The sequence below is a fragment of the Dicentrarchus labrax genome, unplaced genomic scaffold (assembly GCF_905237075.1).
Source record: "Dicentrarchus labrax unplaced genomic scaffold, dlabrax2021, whole genome shotgun sequence".
In the NCBI taxonomy this organism is placed as follows: domain Eukaryota; kingdom Metazoa; phylum Chordata; class Actinopteri; family Moronidae; genus Dicentrarchus; species Dicentrarchus labrax.
Window position 1 is genome coordinate 28947239 of NW_026136711.1, and position 22255 is coordinate 28969493.

The 22255-nt window shown below is 40.0% G+C and overlaps 3 protein-coding genes across 4 annotated transcripts; 2 read left to right on the plus strand and 1 right to left on the minus strand.

The window, feature by feature from the left end:
• Positions 1-1675: 1675 nt before the first annotated feature.
• LOC127371087 (olfactory receptor class A-like protein 1) lies at positions 1676-4838 on the minus strand. The gene is made up of 2 exons (XM_051413694.1): positions 4676-4838; positions 1676-4553 (listed from the first exon to the last, which is right to left on the minus strand). The coding sequence occupies exon 2, from the start codon at positions 4549-4551 to the stop codon at positions 3586-3588; it is 966 nt and encodes a 321-aa protein (XP_051269654.1). The 5' UTR covers positions 4552-4553; positions 4676-4838; the 3' UTR covers positions 1676-3585.
• A 3486-nt stretch (positions 4839-8324) lies between these two features.
• Positions 8325-10184, plus strand: LOC127371082 (olfactory receptor class A-like protein 1). Its single transcript, XM_051413688.1, has one exon. The coding sequence runs from the start codon at positions 8788-8790 to the stop codon at positions 9862-9864; it is 1077 nt and encodes a 358-aa protein (XP_051269648.1). The 5' UTR covers positions 8325-8787; the 3' UTR covers positions 9865-10184.
• A 944-nt stretch (positions 10185-11128) lies between these two features.
• phtf1 (putative homeodomain transcription factor 1) lies at positions 11129-22182 on the plus strand. Of its 2 annotated transcripts, XM_051413668.1 has the most exons (17): positions 11130-11465; positions 11683-11802; positions 12827-12883; positions 13000-13069; positions 13283-13441; positions 14204-14384; positions 14632-14737; positions 15392-15589; positions 16108-16353; positions 16613-16741; positions 17201-17470; positions 18223-18354; positions 18471-18557; positions 18815-18970; positions 19146-19241; positions 20151-20276; positions 21379-22182. In XM_051413668.1, the coding sequence occupies exons 2-17, from the start codon at positions 11773-11775 to the stop codon at positions 21397-21399; spliced, it is 2064 nt and encodes a 687-aa protein (XP_051269628.1). In that variant the 5' UTR covers positions 11130-11465; positions 11683-11772; the 3' UTR covers positions 21400-22182. The 2 variants fall into 2 exon arrangements, with proteins under 2 accessions (XP_051269629.1, XP_051269628.1); XM_051413669.1 differs by lacking the exon at positions 16108-16353 and having other exon boundaries at positions 11129-11465.
• The last annotated feature ends 73 nt before the right edge of the window (positions 22183-22255 follow it).

Consider the following 22255-nt stretch of genomic DNA (forward strand, 5'->3'; position numbering starts at 1 on the left):
GTCATATGAAGCTCCAGCCAGCAGCCAGTTAGCTTAGCTTAGCACAAAGACTAGAAACAGGGGTAAACAGCTAGCCTGTCTCTGTCCAAACTAACTGCCTGTAAAACCACAACATGTCATTTTCACACTTTGATTTTTTGTACAGATCAAACAAACAAGATATAATGTTTTAATTAGTGAACTTCAGAGATTTTGTCACTTGGACAGACATAGTACACAAGGTCTGAGAGTGGTATCGATCATCTTATCTAACTCTTGGAAACGAATAAGCCATATTTCCAAAAATGTTAAACTATTCCTTGTGTAGTAAAATCAGGCTGTCAGAACTATAAAGCCAACCATTAAACCCCAGAACCTGCAGATTTACGTGGATATTAAAGTGACATCTCAGCCTTTTCTCAGAAATGGGTGTTAATCAGTATAAATCAAGAAGTATTGTTGTATTCATCAAGACGGAACAGGCCAAACTTTCACCCTAACTCTGTGAGGCTCCTTCTCACCATCTTGAATACAGAGCTCCTTGCTGACGTGCATTGCAGCATTCCAGGCAAGCTGAGACACGACTGTGTTTGTTCCCTGTCTGAGGGAATCAGTTAAACTGGGTGGATACGTAGAAATGGGTCACACACATTCAACTATGTAACTTAAGAGTGCAAAAACTAAAATAAAAAATCATGTTAAACTCATGTCACCTCCTATCAGGTGTTCTGAGGTAGCGCATTGCTTTCACGTGATTTAAATATTTGTGTCCAGAGGAAACGCCAGAATGGGCACTGCAACATTTTTTCTTTTACAATCAAGTCCTGTACTTAAAAAAAAAATTAAATGAGCTGATTTACTTAAAAGTACAATTTTTCTATGGCATCAGTAGCTTCGCTCAAACAGGGAATAAATCCTCTAAACAACACGCCTAAAGAAACATCCCTTTGAAGGAAAGGCAAAGACGGTATCAGCAAACATAAAAAGGGCTTATTACGTCTGTCATTTCCATAAAATTTGGGTTTTGGAAGTACCGCAGGATGTGTTTATTACATTTTCACCACAATAATAAGCCCCAAAGTTTCCAGTTGCTATAGTCAGCCAGAACTGGGGGAAAAAAACATCAGAGAGAAAATTTTTATGGGATTAATAACTTTCAAGGTTACTTAATTCAACTGATAATCTAAATGCAAACAGGTTAATGAAAATTTTAAAATGCTTGGTTTTTGGAGGTTGATGTGTTGTTAAATCATGCTTTGTTGATATTAGCAGTCAGTTTGACCCTACATTAGTATAGCAAACACAGATTTCTGCATGTTGCACACAGTGATTGTGGTGATTCAAATTCAAATGTTTTTTAATTTGATTTCTGCGGGGGAGGAGAGGGGAGAGGGTTTGGTAACAAGGGCCAGATTAGGGTGTGGACTGGCTTCAAGGTAGAAAAGGGGCGAGGTTTAACCCTGTTGCTGCATCGCCATTGGTGGACATGGGGGACAAAAATGCCTGTACCTGACGCAGGTAAACAGACTGACATCAGGCACAGCAGGGGCTGATCGGCTGGCGGGATTTACTGCTATCCTTCGACTTCATTTAACCGACCATTCAGGACAAGTTGGCAGATTTTTTTATGTATGGCTTTTGTACAGGTTTGTGTTGTATGCCTTGTGTAACTACAGACAAAAAAACCCAGCGAAAGTAAGAATATGAAGGTCTATTTTTTTGTTAAAAGTCAGGAACTGGTGCTTTGTTGTGTTATTTTTTTCCTGAGAGCTTGTGCATTTTGCACATCTTGCCTTGTCAAGCAGGTGAGTTGCAGTTTGAGGCTGAACACATGACGACAATGTACATCTATCAGCAATTGCAAGTTAAATTTTAGCTGCAGAATTTACACTTGGATGGGGAAATGTGAGAGCTAAAGGGAATTGGTGACTTGAGAGTAAGGCACTAATAGAGGGTTACATTTGTGTGGGTTTGGTCTCTACATGTTTAACAGCACCCTGCATTCATTGGGCTCAAAAGACTCTCGAAGGATGGAAAACAGCGAAAACAGGTCCTGTCTTGTGCAGGGAGAGGCCTGCCTGGCACACCCTACATACACACACACACAGACACACACACACACACACACACATAGAAAGAGACATGAACATACACACAAATGGAACCTGTTTGTCATGTATTTGTTCCTTTTAACTAATCTGCCACTTCTTATCGACAGAAAAAGAAAGAATGACATCATCTGAGGCGTTGAAGGGAATCGGCCGTGTCAACTATTTCATTCCCAGTGATTCCTCACCGGAGGCGCCAGCACGCTCGCTGCTCTAATGAAACCATCCATGTATTCTATCCTTCATTCCACCGGAGTCTGTGTAAAGTGCCAATCAGATTTCAGTGGTTTGAAGAATAAGACGCATGGAATTTGTCATCTGGAGAGAAGCTTTCAAAAAGAAATCTACTCACATTATGGAGGGTTTTATTGGTTGAAACTTTAACAATAAAAAGTGAATATTGCTCTTTGACAAAAGATCAACCGTATTGTATATCCTTTGATGTCAACCTGAATGCCACAGTTCTGCACAAGCACAGAAAGAGGACTTCTCCTCCTCCGCACCTGCATTGCGACAGCAGTTGAAAAGCGCTGCACTGATTGCACTTTAGAGTTATTGCAGGATCACAGGGCGCTGGCAGTCCACTTTATGTCTTTTGGACTGTCACTCACAGAGGTTGTTATGTCCTCACCCTGTCTTTCTGTCCTTGCTTCTCCCAAGACATGGCAATTACATAATGACTCCTAAATTCCCACATTGCCACTTCCACAGCAAACTCTTCAGGGCGTGTGCCAAGTCGTAGCTTTGAGTCTTTACGGTCTCCTCCTCTTACAACTGCACCCGAAGAACTAAGACATACATTGTGAGCATTGTATTGAGTAATTCAGTATTAGAGTAATGAACATCTTTTTCATCTTTTCTTTTTTTCCCTAAAGAATATAGTTTTTCCATCAGGTATTAAACCAGTTCTCTGTGGGACAATTAACCTGCCTCATTAGCACAGGACATTTCCCAGATTCTATTCAAAGCCTTAATTATAGTTAAATGGGCAGCTGGAAGTCATTTGACAGCTACTGAGTCACCCGGCTATAATTCTTCCATCCAATTAAGATAGAGAGAGCATAATGAATAAACAAACAAAGCAACATAGTGCCAGATCAGCAGAGAGTCATAGAGAACTGTACCGAGTAACAAGGTCATTATGACAGTTTTCTTCCTTAATTATAGACAGAGAGTCTATAGGGTCCCCTTACCCTCATGTACAGCATCTCATCCAGAGCTACAGGTGATAAAACCCTCATGACTTATATCTGAAAAGTCCCTAAAAAACAGATATTTCAATAAATATTAGAAAAATCACAATTATTATGAATTCACAACCAAAAATACCACTACAGAAGAAAGACGAGTCTCTCCTTTAGTTCCCATTGCACAACACAATTTATCACATCTATGAAAAGATGGACTGACCCACACATGACCCAGACTTTTCAGTCCACATCATCTTGGCTTCCTGTGCTGCTCTGTGAGTATCAGTATCAGTCCCCCGCAGCAGGCCTCACATTGTAGAAAGACTTGTCGCTTTCTCCTGAATAGGCTTCTCCTGCACTGCACACTTCAGCCTTTCTTTCACCTTCCTGTTAGACGCAATGATGACCACTGGGCTTAGTGCCGCATATAGCGAGGAGAAGAATATACGCAGGTCAGAGATCAGCGAGGAGCTCATAGTCTTCTTCACAGTGAGAGTGTACACCCAAAGCCCATTATCTACCCCATAGAGGACCACATATAAGGTCACAAGTGCTACCACAGCTTTGGCAGCTCGTTGCTCGGCCCCACCACTCCCCCTACCGCCGCCACTACTGCTGCGGAGCCCCTTCACATGCTGGCTGTGCTTGTAAAGGAAGACCAAGATGATCAGGCTGGCTAGAGTCATGAGGGCCATGGGCACCACGTCTCTCCCCACCTGAGCTGCCCCGTTTGCTTCTATGGACAACTTTGAAGGAAAGTTAACGTAGCAGAATTGTACATTGATGCCATGGTTTAATAGGCTGGAGTCATTCTGGGTTCCAAAGGAGAAGAGTATGGCTGCTGAGCTCATGCAGGTGTTGAGGATCCAGAGGAAGAGGAACACAAAGCCCAAATACTGGGCTACCACGGTGCGTGCAGAGGCCCAGCGTGATCCTGGAGGGGCAATGCTCAGGCACTGGTAGGCACTCAGGACGAAGGTGAGCCAGATTGAGAGGGAACGGGATGTTCTGTAGACAAAGATCACAGCCTTACAGCCTAAGTCTCCAAAGATGTTGGCGAGGCGGAAGGAGGCCAGGGTCTCCAGCAGACAGCGAACACCCACCACCATCAGGTTGGCACAGGCCAGGTGCAAGACAATGGCATCAGCTGGCAGGAGCCGGTTCTCCTGGTATAGCAAGAGGAGGAAGGCCAGGATGACAGCAGCATTACCCGGGACTCCCACAACAGTGAGGGACACATAGAGCATCCCACGGATAAACTCCACTGACATCATTCCTGCAGGGATACAAGGAAGTACAAAGCAACTTTAACCAATTAAAAAATAACAGCCATTGTTTGTAATGTCTTTCTGAATGTTGAGTAATATGTAGCCTTCAAAGTGAAGTGTAAACCCCTACCTGAGAATAACTCGAAGCAAAGTAGGTCTTACGTGGACCTTGTCCCTGATCCCTCTCTCCTAAAGTAGTCAGGTTGTTTGTGTTCTTATACTTGCAAACAGGTAGCGGTGGTTGGATCTGTTTTTCATGGTCGATTGACTTCTCTTCCCTCAGCCTCCAATTACTTGACATCAATTCAGATGACTGCTTCTGTCCCCTCACTGGATTTCAGACCGACAGGATAACACAGAAAAAGCTGTGTTTGGATTAATTTGCAGGGTACAAAGGGGACAATCAGTGGACAGAGAAAATGGCGTTAATGAGGAGATAATATCTATTAGCCTCATGTTTATACTCAAAAAAGATTAAAACGATTTCTCAGTGTCACTGTTTTACTGAGTGGAGGCTACTGAATACTTTTTCTAATTACTGATCCTATATTTAGATTTCCTTATAAGACCCTTCACTTTACTTTTTGTATTTTTAATCTGTGCAATCAATTTTAAAAGCCGCTACCTATTAAAGAGACCTTTCTTGTGCTGGTTAGTCAAATACAAACACCACAGTGTCCTCCAGTGGAGAAAGTTGAAACAAAGTAACAGCCAGAGGACGTTCCACTCATGATAGATTACCCACAGTTTCACTCGTGACATAGCATCCAATTTATGATTGTGTAATTCATTCGAAGCAATAAAAGTTCTAAAAATTGAATTAAACCTAAACTGCGAGGATGTTGTAAGGGCAAATCAGTGCGGGTGGGCTGCATGATTTAACTGCAACATCTCCCACAGCAGGGACTAGGTAATGAATATTAAGCCCAAGTACACGATGAGACATGTCCTCCCCTGAAAGACAAAATACTACAATATGACCATAAATGAGATGAGTTACATGTAAAATAACCTCATTGCATTATTATTGTGAACATCATTTTAGAGGTTTTCAGGCTTGATTGTGCTGAGTTGGTGTTTTAATGGACTTTCATCAAGGGGCTTTTCAAATCATTGTAATTACTAGTTACTTTACAAATGAGGATTTTACATATAAAACATAATCATTCTGTAAGATAGTTTGTACCAAATATTATATAAAGCATTTAGAATTAGCTTCACCTTAACTAACTGCAACAATAAAAGGATACTAACACATTAGGAACAATAATCCAATTATATGATATATACAGTTATAGTGTAACACTCACAGGAGCAAAGGAGTACTTTTGCGTTCATTTTCCTAATATTACTTACATACTTTAACTTAAATAACATTTTTAATGCAGGACTTGCACGTAGTGGTGTAATTTAACAGTGTGATATTGCTAGTTAGACTCAAGGATCCAACTTCTTTCTCCACCACTGTACTTCACATTTAACTTTATTGTCCTCAAGTGAAATTTGTCCTACAGTCAGGTGAAACATAGATCACACACAGACTCTAAGGTACGTGTAACACAAGAAAACATATGATATGAATCAAATGAAATGAGAAAACAGAGAGAAAACTGCAGACAGACTTGAACTGATGAATAATCTCTGTAGATTTAGTGTGATAGGCAAAGGCACTCGGACTGTGGAATGAAATAACATTAAAGCTCAATTTGTGTTTTCGACTGATTATGCATGATTGAGTTATTTTACTTGTATGTTAGAAAGATATTAGAAAGGACAGAAAGCGTGTATACTGTAGATATAGAGTCAAATAAAATATAAGGTCACAGGAGGTCAATATTGCTCCCCTCCCCTTAAATGCAAATAGAGTCTAAGGCCCATCAATATCAGTCAGGAGACTGCTAAGCCAAAAGCCTCTTAAACCACATTTTTGCTGTGGGACAGATTATCTTGCGCAGTGTGGGGTGCGCTGAATATTCCCTCCTCACCAACCAAAGCTGTTGCCCTCACCAGCATGCTTAAAGGTGCAAAAGGTTAAAAAAAAAGTTACATATCTCTGAAACTAACTTCAGTTGTATAAAAACAACAAACTCAAACACTTGACTTAATTGAATACAGCACATAATGATGCTTAATAGATGCTGAACACTAAACCATGTTGTATTAAACAGCTGCAGTATGTCTTTTAACATACATTCAAAACCATTAACTGATATCGTTTTATCCATAAAGGAATTCCTTAATAAGAAATACAATATATAAGTATATTATTGCATGTACAGGGGAAAAAAATGATTTAAAAAACTGGCTATATATATATATATATATATATATATGTATATATATGTACACTTCCTCTCTATGGATATTATTGTAATGCAATTAGTTGATGTAAAATTAAGACTGAATTAGTGTAATGGGGGAAATTATTTACATCATCCATAAACAAAAAGAAATCACATCTCTTGTCAGGGGGGAAACAAGCCTGGATTTTTAAACTTGCAATGCAGCGTACTGTACATGAAGCAGTCCCCCTGAGAAGGACATGCTTGAACTTGCCATTTTAATTAGCTTTCTGAACATGTAAACATGTAAAAAAAAAAACACACAGGGAAATAACACATCTGATGGTGCTTTATTCTAAAGGCCACTCCCGGGAGAAAACACGCTTCTCAAACAACAGTTTCAGCTCACAGATCCCGTCTGAATTTTGCAACTGAGAAAACAGTCACATAGAACGGAGCGTTTTTAATGTAAGACGCATTTGCCATTCAAAGCTTATGTGGATACTGCTGTAAAGTGAATAAAAAACTTCTGTTGTAGCAAGTGCAGAGAGTTAAGAACATAAATGAATAATGGCTGATTGTCCCCATGCCCCCAATTAGTACAAATACGCATTGTTATACGGCTAATTGTCTCGCTCCTCTGTGTCTTTTAACATGCTCCCAGGACATGAAGGAGGAAAAGAACGCGAGTTGAAGCACCAGCTGTGCATGTAAAAGCCTCTTGATGGCTCATTCAAAGCATCATCAGGCTGCTTTTGCATCAACAATAAGTGCACACTGTTGTCTCCGCAGGGATTGCTTGACTCTGTTTTTTTTTAACTCCACAGGGAAATAGCATTACAGTATCTCAGAGGACTGATGTACAGTCTTTCTGTCTATAAAAATTGACAACTGTCGGAGTACAGGAGAATGTGACTCAAGTTTAGAGTTCACATGAGATTTCACATATGTTATTCAAATGGCCTCAGGCAGTTCAGTTACTTTTTATGATGATGAACAATTTCCCAACATTAAAGCCTAAAACTTATCTGGAATACCGTGTTGATGTTCAGCCTGGAGCACTTTCATTCATATTAAAAAAGGAGGGTGATTTACAGACTCATACCACATTTCGTTAAAGTTTGATATCGTGCTTGTGGTTCTGTAACTGTCTCCAAAACCTGAAAATGTACTCCAGCAGAACTGGAATTCACAATAAATAACACATGATTAGGATGTCACATTAAAACTTATAGGATAGATTCACAAGAAAAACAAGTCCGTCTTAAAGCGACACTCACACTCTCATATAAACGCTGAAACCGGTTTTGCTTGCTATAATCATCCATCCTGTTCATACTTGCCACTAGAAGATCCCATAATGTGTTTCCAATCGACGTGAGGAAGGACGTATCCACAGTCTCTGTTCTGTGGAAAAATACAATTTCCAAAGTATCTAAAATGAATGTGATGCTAGACAAATCAAGAGGGTATCTTCTAGACTTTTAGCACTAAATTCCCTCTTTGAGTTACTATCTCTCGGCTGCAGCACAGCAAGGAAACACAAAGAGGTTGAAAAAGACTGAGCCTCATTTAACTTCACATAAACGAGAGCTTGTCTTCTATCACTTCCATTATAAGAATGGCAGGAATAGATCTTACAGCCAGTATGATCAGGACGAATGATTACAGCAGGCAAAACGTGTCAAAATGGGCACCTGACTTTTGTTTTAAGAAGTACTTGAAACATTGTGTGTATCTTTCAGTGGAACTATATTCCCTTTGCAGTGTTTGCCCTCCGAGACCATCTGAGTCAGATTTAGTTTGTGGCTTTAATTTGCCAAACTGTGGGTTGAACACAATGTTGGCAAATGATCTCGAGGGGCATCAAAGGCTATAAATTGTAATTACACAGGCTATTAAGCTTTACTACTTTTAATCTGCAACTTCAGGTGAGCATTGTTTTCACTGAAAGAAAGAGATGACACAATTAAATTCAGGCTGTATTATGTTTCTATCACGCTTGATGAGGGTATTTTCTTGTGTGCAGTGTATTCATAACCGATTTGATTCTCTGTCTGCTTTTCAAATCATGCCGGGTGCAGGCCTTGGTGTCATGGATCTGTGTGTGACCATCAAAGGGGTCTCCTTCCTCTTGCAAACAGGTATGGGCATCTTGGGGAACACCGTGGTGCTGCTGGCGTACGCCCACATGATTTGCACCGAACCCAAGCTCCTTCCTGTGGACATGATCCTGTGTCATCTGGCCTTTGCCAACCTGATGCTCCTGCTGACCCGCTGCGTCCCCCAGACTATGACTGTGTTTGGGCTGAGGGACCTGCTGAATGATCCTGGGTGTAAGGTAGTGATCTACGCCTACCGGATCGGCCGGGCTTTATCAGTCTGCCTAACCTGCATGCTCAGTGTGTTTCAGGCAGTGACCATCGCCCCCGCGGGCCCCCGTTTGTCCAGGTTGAAGCCTGCACTTCCCTCCCTGGTCCTCCCCACCTTTGCAGGACTATGGCTTCTCAATATGGCCATATGCATCGCAGCCCCTTTCTTCTCTATGGCTCCACGAAATGGCACCATCCCTGCCTTTACACTCAATCTGGGCTTCTGTCATGTGGACTTCAGAGACAACCTGTCCTACGTGATCAATGGGGTGGCTGTCTCTGGGAGGGATTTTGCCTTCGTCGCTCTGATGTTGGGCTCGAGTGGTTACATTCTGCTGCTCCTCCACCGCCACAGTCGCCGGGTGAGAGGGATCCGTCGCTCTCAGGGCGGCGGGGCAGAAACCAGGGCCGCCAAAACAGTTGTCACCTTGGTGGTTCTGTACGTGGTCTTCTTCGGGATTGATAACGTGATCTGGATCTACATGCTGACGGTTGCGAAGGTGTCGCCAGTGGTGGCTGATATGAGGGTGTTCTTCTCCTCCTGCTACGCCTCTCTCAGCCCCTACTTTATCATTTCCTCCAACAAGAAGGTCAAGGCGAAGATCGTGTGTGCAGCTGAGCAAGACCAACCGCCAGCAGACAATCAGGAGTCAAGTGACAAATGACTCCATCTCTATCTTGACAGGCTGTCGACTATCCTGCAAGACAGCAGGAGTTGTACTCTCAGACCTTATCATTTTGAACAATGGTGCACAGATAACTGTCATTTAGCTAAACAATGGACCTTTTAGAAAGTAGTTCTAGACAGTAGAGTCTTACAATAGTGTTCTTGGGTTTCCTCTTTCATGTATATTTCCGTCAAAATCATAAATGAATACCTGTATCTGCCATTTAGCTTGTGGTCATTATGTATGGCAGGAAATGAAACACATAAGCTGCATCATTGCTGAAACAATTAGTCAATCAGTAAATTCATCTGCATCAATTTTGAGAGTTTATTTTGTCTCTTTCCAGCTTCCTAATTGTTTTGGGGGGTTTGCTGATTTTCTTGGTATTTTGTGATTGTAAACTGATTATCTTTGGGTTTTGGACTGTTGGTCTTACAAAAGATATTTGAAAATATCTATTGTCACCACGAAGGACACCAAGGTCATGTCTTCAATATGGTTTTAGGGACTTTGGAGGTTTTATTTTACTGAGAAGGAGTTATTTATTTATTTATTTACAGTTATTTAAACGTAGTTCAGATATTTCTTGTGTGTGTCAGAAACCATGAATTGGTTGAGTGTTAAAGGTCAGAAATATACATCGAAATAATGACATTTGGCATTGTGGGAAAGGCTTTTTAAACTGTTTTCAGACCTAACCAGAGATATATGTTTAAAAAAATGTTAAATTTATATTGAAACGTATTTATTAAAGTATTTATTTTGTGAGCTAATCATAGATTTTGGGGGGTTGTAGTATTTCTAAAATCTTGGCTATAGTCCTGAATTTGAAGATGTCATATTGGGCTTTAAATTAACAATTAATTGAGTAAATAGTCAGAATAATCAATAATGAAAACAATTAACTGCAGCCTTATTAATTAGCCTTACATCGTCACATGACTAATCTACTCCTCGCGCTCTCTTGCTGCGCTCTGATTGGCTGAAGTGTTAGGAATAACTTCAGGGAAAAATAAATGGGTATTTTTTTATCCGTAGATTTGCCTCTCAGGCATCACTGTACCTCTACTAGTGTGGAAAGCTTAATCGGTAACATGTTTATGTCACAATGTAGAGCACAAATAGTTGATTTAAGGCTCAAAGCGATTGTAGCTGTTAATTATCTGTCAATCTTACAGACGGAACAGGAGTCTCGACCTTGCCTGTGGCGGCGCAAGCTCCGCCTGACAGACCGCGTACAGGGACGAAAAAAACCCCAAATTTAGCACAACAAATCCCGGAAAAGGGAAGCGGAAGACTGAGCCAAAAATGTTGAACGAGAGTGAAGTTAGCAAAGTACATAACAGCTGAAATATACCTGTGGGTGTGTAAACATACAGCTCTGCGGAAATCAGTCTACAAATGTAAACCTTTACGAGTCATTAATCGCGTCGAGAAAGTGTCCGTTGACGAGCAGCTAACGTGTGATTAGCTCAGTTTTGACAACAAGATGCTGCAACGCCCCTGAAACTGGTGCCAAAGTATTTTAATGAGCAGTTTTTTTGGGGGGGGGGGATGGTTACTAAAGGTGTTCCCCAGTTTGTGCTGTTTAATCTCAGGTGAGTTTTAAATTTGGCTTTTCTTACTCAACTGGCAGCAGGTTGTGAGCTAACGTTCAACCGTTAACGGACGGTTGCTCCGTAACTGATGTCATCTTTAAACAGTTTAAAAAAAGAGCTAACTTTATATTTAGTTTTGCTTTTTGGTTGGTTTTGTTCGTCACTGTGTTGGTTTTTATACCCGGTTCGGTGTCTCTTCTCTTCATGTTTATTTTAGTGAACAAATCTGGATTTCTGCCCAGTCCTCTCTGTTTCCTGAGCTCTTTGTGAAATGACCTGACTTCACTGGTTCCAGCATCTGATCACAATGGCCAGAATAGCCTGGTATCAAGAGAAGGTGAGACAAATACATGTTGTTTGGTAAATAGGTTGTCCTATTTTTGTTTTTATCCAACAACAACAACAACAACAACAACAAAAAAAGACACTGGGACAAGAAAGGAGCTAAACATTTAACATTATGGATGTGTGATTTGGGGGGATTGATGTTTTCCAAGTGATGTGTGGGGACTAAGATTACGTTTAATTAAAAGATTAGGGTTGTACAATTTCAAGATGCATTTGTTTTGATAAAAGGTAAAATATGTGACAGAACAGCGTTATAATGAAGTACTGTAGTGCTGCAGAGATAACCCCGTCTTATAAAATCTTCAGATGTAAGAAAATATGTTTGTTTGTTTGTTTGGTACAGACTCCAACAAATGTCACATCATTATGATTTTAATCTTTATATATATATATATAGTAGTGGTGTTAATTCCCACTGACGCTGAATAATATCACCGACACTGAGATTTATTCATTTATTTAATCCGTGGACGCTGCTCATTGATCAACCAAAACCTGTATTTTAGTCAATACATGTCCCCTTTTCCTTCCTATTTCTTCTTTGTCTTTCCTGGTTTTGTGTGAATGTGTACAAACCAAAAAAAAAAAAAGATTGTCATTTTATGAGCCCAGCAGCATTTAATCTGATTTGGATGAAGTACCAATAAAATCTGATGCCAGGCTGTTAAAGTCTTGTGTTGCTATGTCTGAAAAGCACTACAGCATTATTTGTTGTTGAACTAGTCCCACTTTTTACCTTTTTAAATGTTATTTACAATAAATTATCTATTTTGAAATGTCTGTTTTATATTCATCATTATCATATATACATGGCTCTTATTGTACTTTATAATTTTAAATGCTTTCATTTGTATTATCCAGTTTATTTGAGACTGTTTTTACAACAATGTACCTTGTTGTATTTATTAAGATTATGAATATGGACAACCTCAATTTGATTAAGGATGTAAATCTTTAGTAAATAGTCCCTAATTTGAAGGAAAACGATTATAAAACTTCTGTTGTTGCTACAGATTGGGGCCTATGATCAACAAGTCTGGGAGAAATCTCTGGAGCAGGCGGATCTAAATGTAAGATACCCTTCAAATCTCTGTGAAGACATAAATGCTATTTAAAATAATAAATGCTTGTCTATTTATGTTGTGCATCACCTCTCAATCAAAAACATCACTCGCCTTTCATCTAGGGTCTGGACAGCAAACCAAAGAAGACGGGTCACATCAAATCAGACCTCATCGATGTCGACTTAGTAAGAGGTGAGGGTCAATGAAGAGTAGTTCTCCGCTGGTTGTTAGTTCCTTTAATAACAGACACATTTACAACATCTGCATACACACAGCCTCCTCCCCCGTTAGCACATATCACACCAGCCTATTTCCTGCCTGTGTTCTGCTAGTTTCACAGTTTCTTTGCATTTGTAATGGTTTCATTTAAGCCACAAGAGAGACTTTCTGATTTCCTTCCCTCAGGATCGACATTCAGCAAAGCCAAACCAGAGAGTCCCTGGACAGCTTTGACTCGGAAAGGTCTGGTCAGAGTGCTGCTGTTCCCGTTCTTCTTCCATTGGTGGATCCAGGTGACCTCCAGATCCATTTCCTCATGTATCCTCGTGCTGTACTTCTTGCAAGGTTAGCTCACCATTTCTAATCTAACTTCTGTTCGTACTGATACTGAAAACAAATTAATTAAAACATGTACATAATGACTAGAACCAGGATGTATGTAACAGCCTACACATTGTAAACTGACTCATACTGTGCTGTCTTGACATTATTTATATTCACAAAACATTTCAGTTCTTGCTAAAAAAATATCAATAAAATGTCACTTGGGAGAGAGTTTTGGGAGAATAGTGATCTGTTCATGAGGCTCTTCTATTTTAACATTAGCAATCATTCATGTGCTCCACAGAGAGTATATAGAGCTGTAATAAACACGACATGCACTTTGAGTAATGGTTTTAAAACTAACTTATAAAGTATAAAGATAATCTGCACATTTTCATACACTGTGGCTCCTGTTTGTAAGACTTTTATTGCAACAGTGACATTTTGAGTCGTTCTTCAATTAAAACACGACTGCTGGTGCTGTAAAAATCCTTCAGGCGGGTGCTATAAAGGGTTTTGGATTTTCTTTTTTTACTTTGCTTAACCATGGAAACAAACACTCAGTCATTAAAGAATATAAATACAGTGCATTGTTTCTGATATGTACTGAATTCAGTATCTCTGTTTGTCACAGTTTACATTCAGTTATGCGCAACAATAAACCTGTGACTCATCACACCTGCACAACACAGAAAGACCTCATTAGTAAGCATGAATTTTGTTATAATGGCTCCCCTAAGAGACCGTTTTGTTTGCTGTTGCCAAATGTTTTGCTCCCCTCAGTGGCGGCAGTGGCGCTGTACTTGGAGGTCCCTGGGGCGTGTGCCAGCGAGGTGTTTGGGCCCATGTGTCTGCTGCTGCTGCTGGGTACCGTGCACTGCCAGATTGTGTCAACTGAGTCCAGCCGGTGGCCCTCGGGCAGTCCAGCTGCCAGCTGTGCCACCAGCCCTGCGCGCAGAAGGAGGTAGTTTTCTCATTGTCAGGCACTGCACTCATTTGCCTTTACCAACACACTCTCACCTCCTGGTGCATGCATAAACTCCCACATTATGATCACAAATAGACTTTTAATGAACCGAAAGTTATTCTATGCACTAAAGGCTTTCTGGTGTACTCTCAATAATTCTCCCACTCCTGTGGTTTCAGCTTGTTTTGCAATGGCTGCTTGCAACTACAATCTCTTGTTGATGACTGTTATTTTCTTCCTCCAGGCCAAGGAAGGGCAGAGGGCTGAAAAAATCTGAAGAAACAAATGACAGCGCGGACACAGAGCAGCTTGATGAAAGCCAGCGATTATACAGGAGCGAAGAGAGGAGGGTACAGTACCTCATCTCACTTGTCAATCTCAGTATTGTGGTGTGAAGAGAAGAAGGAACTAACTTATGTCAGCAGTGAAAATTTATTTTTGTAAATGAAAAAACAACAGTCAATAAATACAGGTTAGTAGTTAGATTAAAACTCTAGATCTACAGCTGAAATATAAGCATTCATTGGCTAATGTTGATATGTAGCTGATCTGTAATATCTTCAAAGGTTTCAGTTTGTTTGCTATTCAGCACACACATGGCATCAATACAGTAAAGCTAAAGATAAAAGCCTGTATCTTTTAATACGACCGCTGAACCTCATCAACTGTGATGACAGAGTATGATAAATATTAGAACCTTTGTTATTGTTACTCTAAGGCTAATTGTTTTAGAGTTCATTAGATTGTTAGATGGTTATTTTGTTAATTTCCTGTAGTACAGAATCGTATTCAAAGCTGCCTTAAGGTCTTTAATTCTACTCTAACTGCCGTCTAGCTCTACTGGCCAAGTGTGTAAAGTATATTTGTATACATTTGTTTTCATCTTTTATGCTTTATATCACACTATAGTAGTATAGGCTTTTTTTCCACTCTTTTCAACTACTTGCATGTTTTGAAATACATTTTTAGGCTGTATGTGTGTTTTCTGTCATATTCTTTAACAGAAAAAAAGAAAGTCAGGATTTGGGGCGTCCGACGAGCTCTCCAGTGAGGAAGAGGAGGGGCTACAACCAGTGGAAGTAATTCTTCCAATACCTCACCAAGAGAGGCTTCTTCCTACAACCAGGCCTTCATCTGCACCAGTGTCTTCTGTTAGGAAGAGAAATCTAAAGTCTAACCCCAAACCCACATTAAGACCTCAGGTAAACCTTATTCTTACACTGCCTGTTAATGAAAATGTTTTTTAATATAGAACAAACATTTAAATGTCGAAGAGATTAAAGTATAATAAAATTGGAGTTAGATGTGAGCTACTTAAATTGTGTGTTTCTAATATAGAGCAAGCATTAAGGAACCCCTCCAGACATATATTATGACATATACAAATAGCATACCTGGAACAATAATGTGTCCGATATGTGTTTTCTGCAAAAAGAAAGTATCATTTCCGTATAAAATCATTAAAAGAGCCTTTACTCCCTCTACCTCGTGAGAAATCTAATTTCTTAAGTTATACAGCTCAACACCAAATGTCTCCAACTTCACTGTAAAGCCCATTCTCAGTGTATGTGCACTGGTAGTGAAGCTCAAACATTCTGTATGGACAAGAAAGAAAGAAAGAAAGAAAGAAAGAAAGAAAGAAATTTTTAAGTGGAGGGGGACTTTAAAGATTCAGTCCAGTTCAGGATGATTGAAACGACTCTTTATAAACTGAAAACAGGAAGGGGTTGGGGCTTCCATCAAGGTGAAGCCTCGCGAGGTGGAGCGCCTCAGGCCGAACGTCGGCTCTCGTCCTGCTTCCGACACTGACGACACAATGTGGGAGGAGCTTCTCCAAGGCCCTGACTCCGCCTCCACGGCGAGCAGTGACAGTGAGGGGAACGGGAGGTACAACGCTGGCATGGTGCTCCCACAAGCCACCACTCTGAGCAGTGATGATGAGAGCCTACAGCAGGGAATCACTGGAGTAAGATCTCCAATACTCTTAAATACTCTTGTTTGAGTCAACCTGTAATATTATTCATGGTTGTCAAACACTCCTTAGTGGATACATGGTATGAAATCATTAGCAATCCCAGTTAGTCAAAATCCCATGGTGGACTTCATGTAGACTGTGATATGTTCATAACCATCTCCTACAATTTGAATTTAGCTTAACTCCACGCTGCATTTACACGTTGGAAACCAGCAGTAAACTGGATGTTATTTATTGTGTTTCCTTTCAGAACCAGCTGTCATGGCTGCAGGCATGTCACCCATCCAAAGACCGTGTGAGTGCCATAATATGGGAGCAGGGCGAGTGTAAGAAAGCAGACATGTCAGTATTGGAGATCAGTGGGATCATCCTCACACGGGTACGCATTATCCCCTTTATGTTGTTATTAATTCTGTTGGTAAAGATTGCTCAGACAACCCCTAAACAGCTTGTAACAGAATAATACAGCAGTTTGAAGCAAAACGGACTATCTGCTTCGTTTTCTAGTTTGTCTACCACACAGTCACATCTGTAGCACTAAAATGCTGCTTTTAAGAAAATATTTTAATTATTAGTAGTCATCTTCAGTAATGAAATAAAACATTAATTAACATTAATTAACATTTTATATGATTATCAAGAATGCAGAATGTAATATTCTCTCTCTGTTGAACATTTAGTTGTCAGACATACATAATCACCTCTTGATATTAGAAAAAAATCTTACACAGGCTGTGTTCATATAACACAGCTATGTTCCTTGAGTTGTCCTTTATCAGCGTCTCCTGTCTCTCTCTCTCTCTCTCTCTCTTTTTGCGCTCATGTTTCTTGTTCTCAGGTGAAGTTGGTGGAGCAGGGTATGGGTTACCTTATGCTTGGTGGACTGATGACAGCTACCCTGGCGCTGCTTCCCTTCGTTTTCCGCTTGGCTCAGCGTTTGGACATGTCGAGCCTCTGCTCACTGTCCCTGGCAGAGGTGGTAGAGATGGCAGTGGGGCCGCCTGATGTCCAGGCTTACGCCTTTTTCTTCATCACAACAGTGCAAAGAGTCTGCCTCATAGGACTGTTTTTCTTCATGATGTGTGTGGCCGAGAGAACGTACAAACAGGTGAGCGCTGACAGTTATGTCTTTCTGCTATGGCATGTGTAGTAAAGTAGTACCAACAATAATCTGCTGCTGTACATTTAAACAGCTTCCAATTTAACCCACTGAACCTGATTGAAAATCGCATTCCTTCATCTCAGAGTTATAACTTAGATTTACACTTTCCATGGATATAAAAATTAAATCAAAAATCTATAAATCCAGTCAGAAAGAGAAAAGAATATGCTCCTTATAACTAATAAGTATTCCTGTGATAGCTTTCTGAACTCTATGTTACAGTGCAAACAGGAACTGCTAATAGCTCATTTGACTTTTCGTGGTCCATATTAGCACAATGTAAAGAAATACAAGCTATAAAACAGAGCTGAAGGTGTAACCTAAAGCTAGAAATCATATTGATAGTGCAAAGAACATTATAACCTCAAATAGAAAGAAGAAGTAGGAGTCACAAAATCTATCAATTTGATCTTTTTCCCCAGACTCCCCAGACTCTATTAATTCATATACAGTTATTGCCCTGTCTTGAAAATCTGTGGACATACTGGTAAAACACTCAAACAACTTGTTCTGAAAAATAACAATATATAGTATGGCATGTTGTGTTAGCTGTCTTCCCTCTAGTGGCAGTTAAGAGGTGGCATCTACAAGACAGCACACTGAAACAGAACTCACCCACTAGACTCTTTGCAGGGCTGTTAACTTTTGTCAAGTGCTTTGCATCTCTGACAGTGTTTGTCCATGTTTCTCCCCAACAGAGGCTCTTGTTTGCCAAATACTTCAGCCACCTCACTTCAGCTCGCAAGGCCAAGAAATCTGAGATCCCTCATTTCAGGCTGAAGAAAGTCCAGAACATAAAGATGTGGTTGTCACTACGCTCTTTTCTCAGGGTCTGTATACTCTTGCTTTAACACTCCCCTGCTTTTATAACTGTATATTGTTTCTCCACTGGAAAGGTTTGCCTTTGTTTGTAATAGTGCTTCATTGATTTGCTTGTTCATTGCAGAGACGAGGGCCGCAGCGCTCAGTTGACGTCATTGTCTCCACTATCTTCCTGTTAGCGCTGTCTATTTCATTCATCATTTGTGCCCAGGTCAGTCATATCCGCTGCAAAAGATCTGATCGGCTTAGAGAGCTCAAATTTAATAACCTTGTTCAAATAGTGTGAGTCTTGCATGGAGATGAAATAACGGGAAGGCAGCCACGAAACATGTAAGAATGTAATCATATATCGAGTGAAGATACGCCTCGAAGTTAAGATACATCATATTTTATAAGCTCTGCTTGATTAAGAGAAATTCTAATTTTCACAACAACAAGGAGTATAAATACGGTTGCTTCTGTCCTCAGCTTTTGCACAGTCACGAAACATTCCTAGAGTCTATGACAAATTGGGAGTTGCTGGTGTGGGCCTCCTCCCTCATCCTCTTTCTGTTACGGCTCGCCACGCTGGGTTCAGAGACCAACTGCAAATACAGCAACTCCTCGGTGCTGCTCACTGAGCAGGTAAGAGCCTGTGTCTGCTAAACACACGGAGTTGCAGGTTTCTCACTGGGTTCAGCACTATGGGCAACAACAACATCAGCTGATCTCATAGTCAGCATCGTTTAATGTAAGTTTAAATACATTACTTTGTCTTTATTGTAGAATTTACAGTGTGTAAAACTGTTCTTGGTTACAGATCAATTTGTATCTTAAAATGGAGAAAAAGCCCAATAAGAAAGAGGAACTCAATATCGTGAACAATGTTTTGAAACTAGCTACAAAACTAATGAAGGTAAGAAAAATGTGTCTCCTTTGTTTTACAGCTTCCTATTAATTTACCATACAGAGTATATCCTGTCAGTATAGTTCTTTATTATTGTATAATACAGGCAGAGTTTTTACGATCATATTTTTCCACAGATTCTAAGTTAGTTTATTGTCCCCCTACAGATAGTTTACAGGGTATTTGTCACATTTCAACCATTTAATTGCTTTGGCCCTTTTCTGTCTATCTTCACCTGTCCTTTATCAAAAGACATAAACAGCCCCCCCAAAATATATATATAAAAGAAAGCTGTTTCACAAATATAGTAAATTTTATGCTCAAAAAATTTGTTTTAGGGTTTATGAGGGTATGCTCATAAATTGTTACATGTACTTTATAGTTAATCTGTTGGACATCTACAGACAAAGCAAATGTTACAAATATAAACTATCTGTAGGCAGACTCTCCATATGAAGTGCTACCCAGAAATGTAATGCTTTAAATGCATTTCTAGGAAAATCAACAAAAGCTCTTACAAATCGAAAATACTGGCCAAATATAGCAAATAAACTACTATTAAACGTGCTGCCTCATCAGGTGGCTCTGTGCTTAAGATGCTGACCACGAACTACAGTGTTTAAGTCCTGCTGGGGAGCTTTGTTGTATTCCTCGTTTCCAATAGTCTCTCTACTGGCACCATCTAATGTTGAACAATTTAATCACCTTCTACACTTCAGATTGCCCCATAACATCCCTAATAACTTTAAGAGGTATTAAATACATTTGATTGCACTGCAGTTCATTCTTTTATTTCTCATGAAGGCCCAACAGAACTATTACTACACAAAAACATTCTGGCTTAGACCTTTTCTCTCTCCTCTAGGTATTTGGTATTTCAAGTTTAAATAACATTGTATTCCCTCTTACCTCCCACAGGAGCTGGATACTCCATTCAGACTGCTGGGTCTGACCGTGAACCCTCTGATCTACAACATCACCAGAGTGGTCATCCTGTCTGCAGTGTCTGCTGTGGTCAGCGACCTGTTTGGCTTCAACATCAGAGTGAGGGTCTTTCTTCTAAATGTTAAAAATCACAGCTCCTTGGTTGCTAATGGTGCAAGAAGATCGAACAAAACTTTGCTTTGCTCATCACATAAAGCACTACTCAGCCTGTGAGAGCAGTTGTATTATGTCCTCTGAGGCTTTAGAGTGAGCTTTCTAAAGTTTGAGTTTAGCTTGCGCTTGGACAACAATATGGGGCAGGTGCGTTGTGGGAAATGTAGGATCCAATGATTTTGGTACTTGACTAGGGACTAAAACTCATGTAATCTTGGCTTCAGCTGCTTCAGTTTGGACTAAAATATCTCTCTTGTAAATACCCCAAATTTATGGAATTGCTAAAATAGAACAAGGACATGGCCTTTAAATGCAAATGAAAATTTCCATTTATAGTTTTACACTCATGGCCATCTGGCAGATAAGTTGGCATCATGCAAAAAGTCAAGATGTGACTGACGAAGGGGATGATGTAAAAAGTGTTTTCAAGTGGTCAGCAGGCAGTGCCTTTAATTACAAGAACTGTACACACCATCATAGTGGTCTCAAGGCAGGAAATACGCTGAATAAAGGAATACATTTAAAGGATAAATATGCTTATTTATTTTTTAAAATGTATTTAATATGTATCAGCCCGGAGGCTGTTAGCTTAGCATAAAGACTAAGGGGAATTTACGAGCCTGGTCATCTTCAGAGCTCAAAACTGCCTCTAGCAGCATCTCTGATTAACCATAACTTGTAGTTTATATATACATTTTTACATTTGTGTATGGATGAAACAAAATAGATAAATCATTTTAATCAGTGGTCTTTAGAGCTGTGGGAAGGTGTAATGTTGAACTCTGAAAACTTATGCTAAACTAAGCTGAGCTAATGGCTTCCTGGCTCCATATTTATTGCACAGACATTAGACTGATCTCAATAAAAACTGTCTACAAGAAAGTCTACAACTTTCCCCAATATTGAACTGTTCCTCTAAGGGATGCACCACTGCAGGTGATCCTGCTCTCTGACCTGTTACTGTGTGTGTTTTTTGTTTCATTAGATGTTCTGTGAAATTACTTTTCTTTCTTTAATGAAAGTTTTATCTCTTCTGCTTAATTTCCAGCTGTGGAAAATCAAGTCTTAATGTGAAAACGGCAAACCACTAACAGTCGGACACTGGAGACCAGAATCTCCGTTTGTCTGCTGCAGAGAGACTCTCATCAAAACAAAAAGTGCAAATCTACTGACAGTTTAGTCATGGTCTGTGCCTTCAAACTGAAACTGTCTCTCGAGTTTCATCAGTCATTCACAAGCCTGAGATGCTCTGACAATCGCTCACGCACCATTACTGGCGCCTCAGCTGGTGTGGCAACACACAGTTTCCATCAGCCACGCCACTAACCCAGTGCCTAACCTTTGACCCTTGAATGTTCCTGAGTATGCGGTTAAATATAGCGGTGAGTTGAGATCATTTCAGGCTTCTTGTGTCTTGTACAGATGTGTGGACACAAAGTGAAAATGTAAATGAGTTAAATGCAGATGATAATGTAGATAGTTTGATTAGTCTTATTAATACAATTAACTGTAAAACAAGCATTGTGCTTTCTGAAGCCAGTAAATCAAACTCAATCAAAATTAAATGGGCAATCGGCTGCATTAAATTAATGTTCGGTGGACTCAACTTTCAAACTTTTGTACTATTTAAGGAGGAAACATTGTGATTGTAAGTGGACTTTATTTATTTGGGGTTCTGTTTTAGCGCTTAAACCTGTAATGGTACCTGTAAGTCATGACTCTTTGACCACTATCTGCCTTTTTTGTATTGAGGACCATTGTTGAATAAATAAAAAAATATACATAAAAAAGCTATGCAAAATGCTTAAAGAAAATGTTTAACAGGTGAAATAAATGTTTTTCATCCCTTGGATTGTTGGCATCAGTTTCTGGGTTGGCATGCTGGCTCTCCTCCTCATCCTCTGCAGCTCCCGTATGTTTTGTCC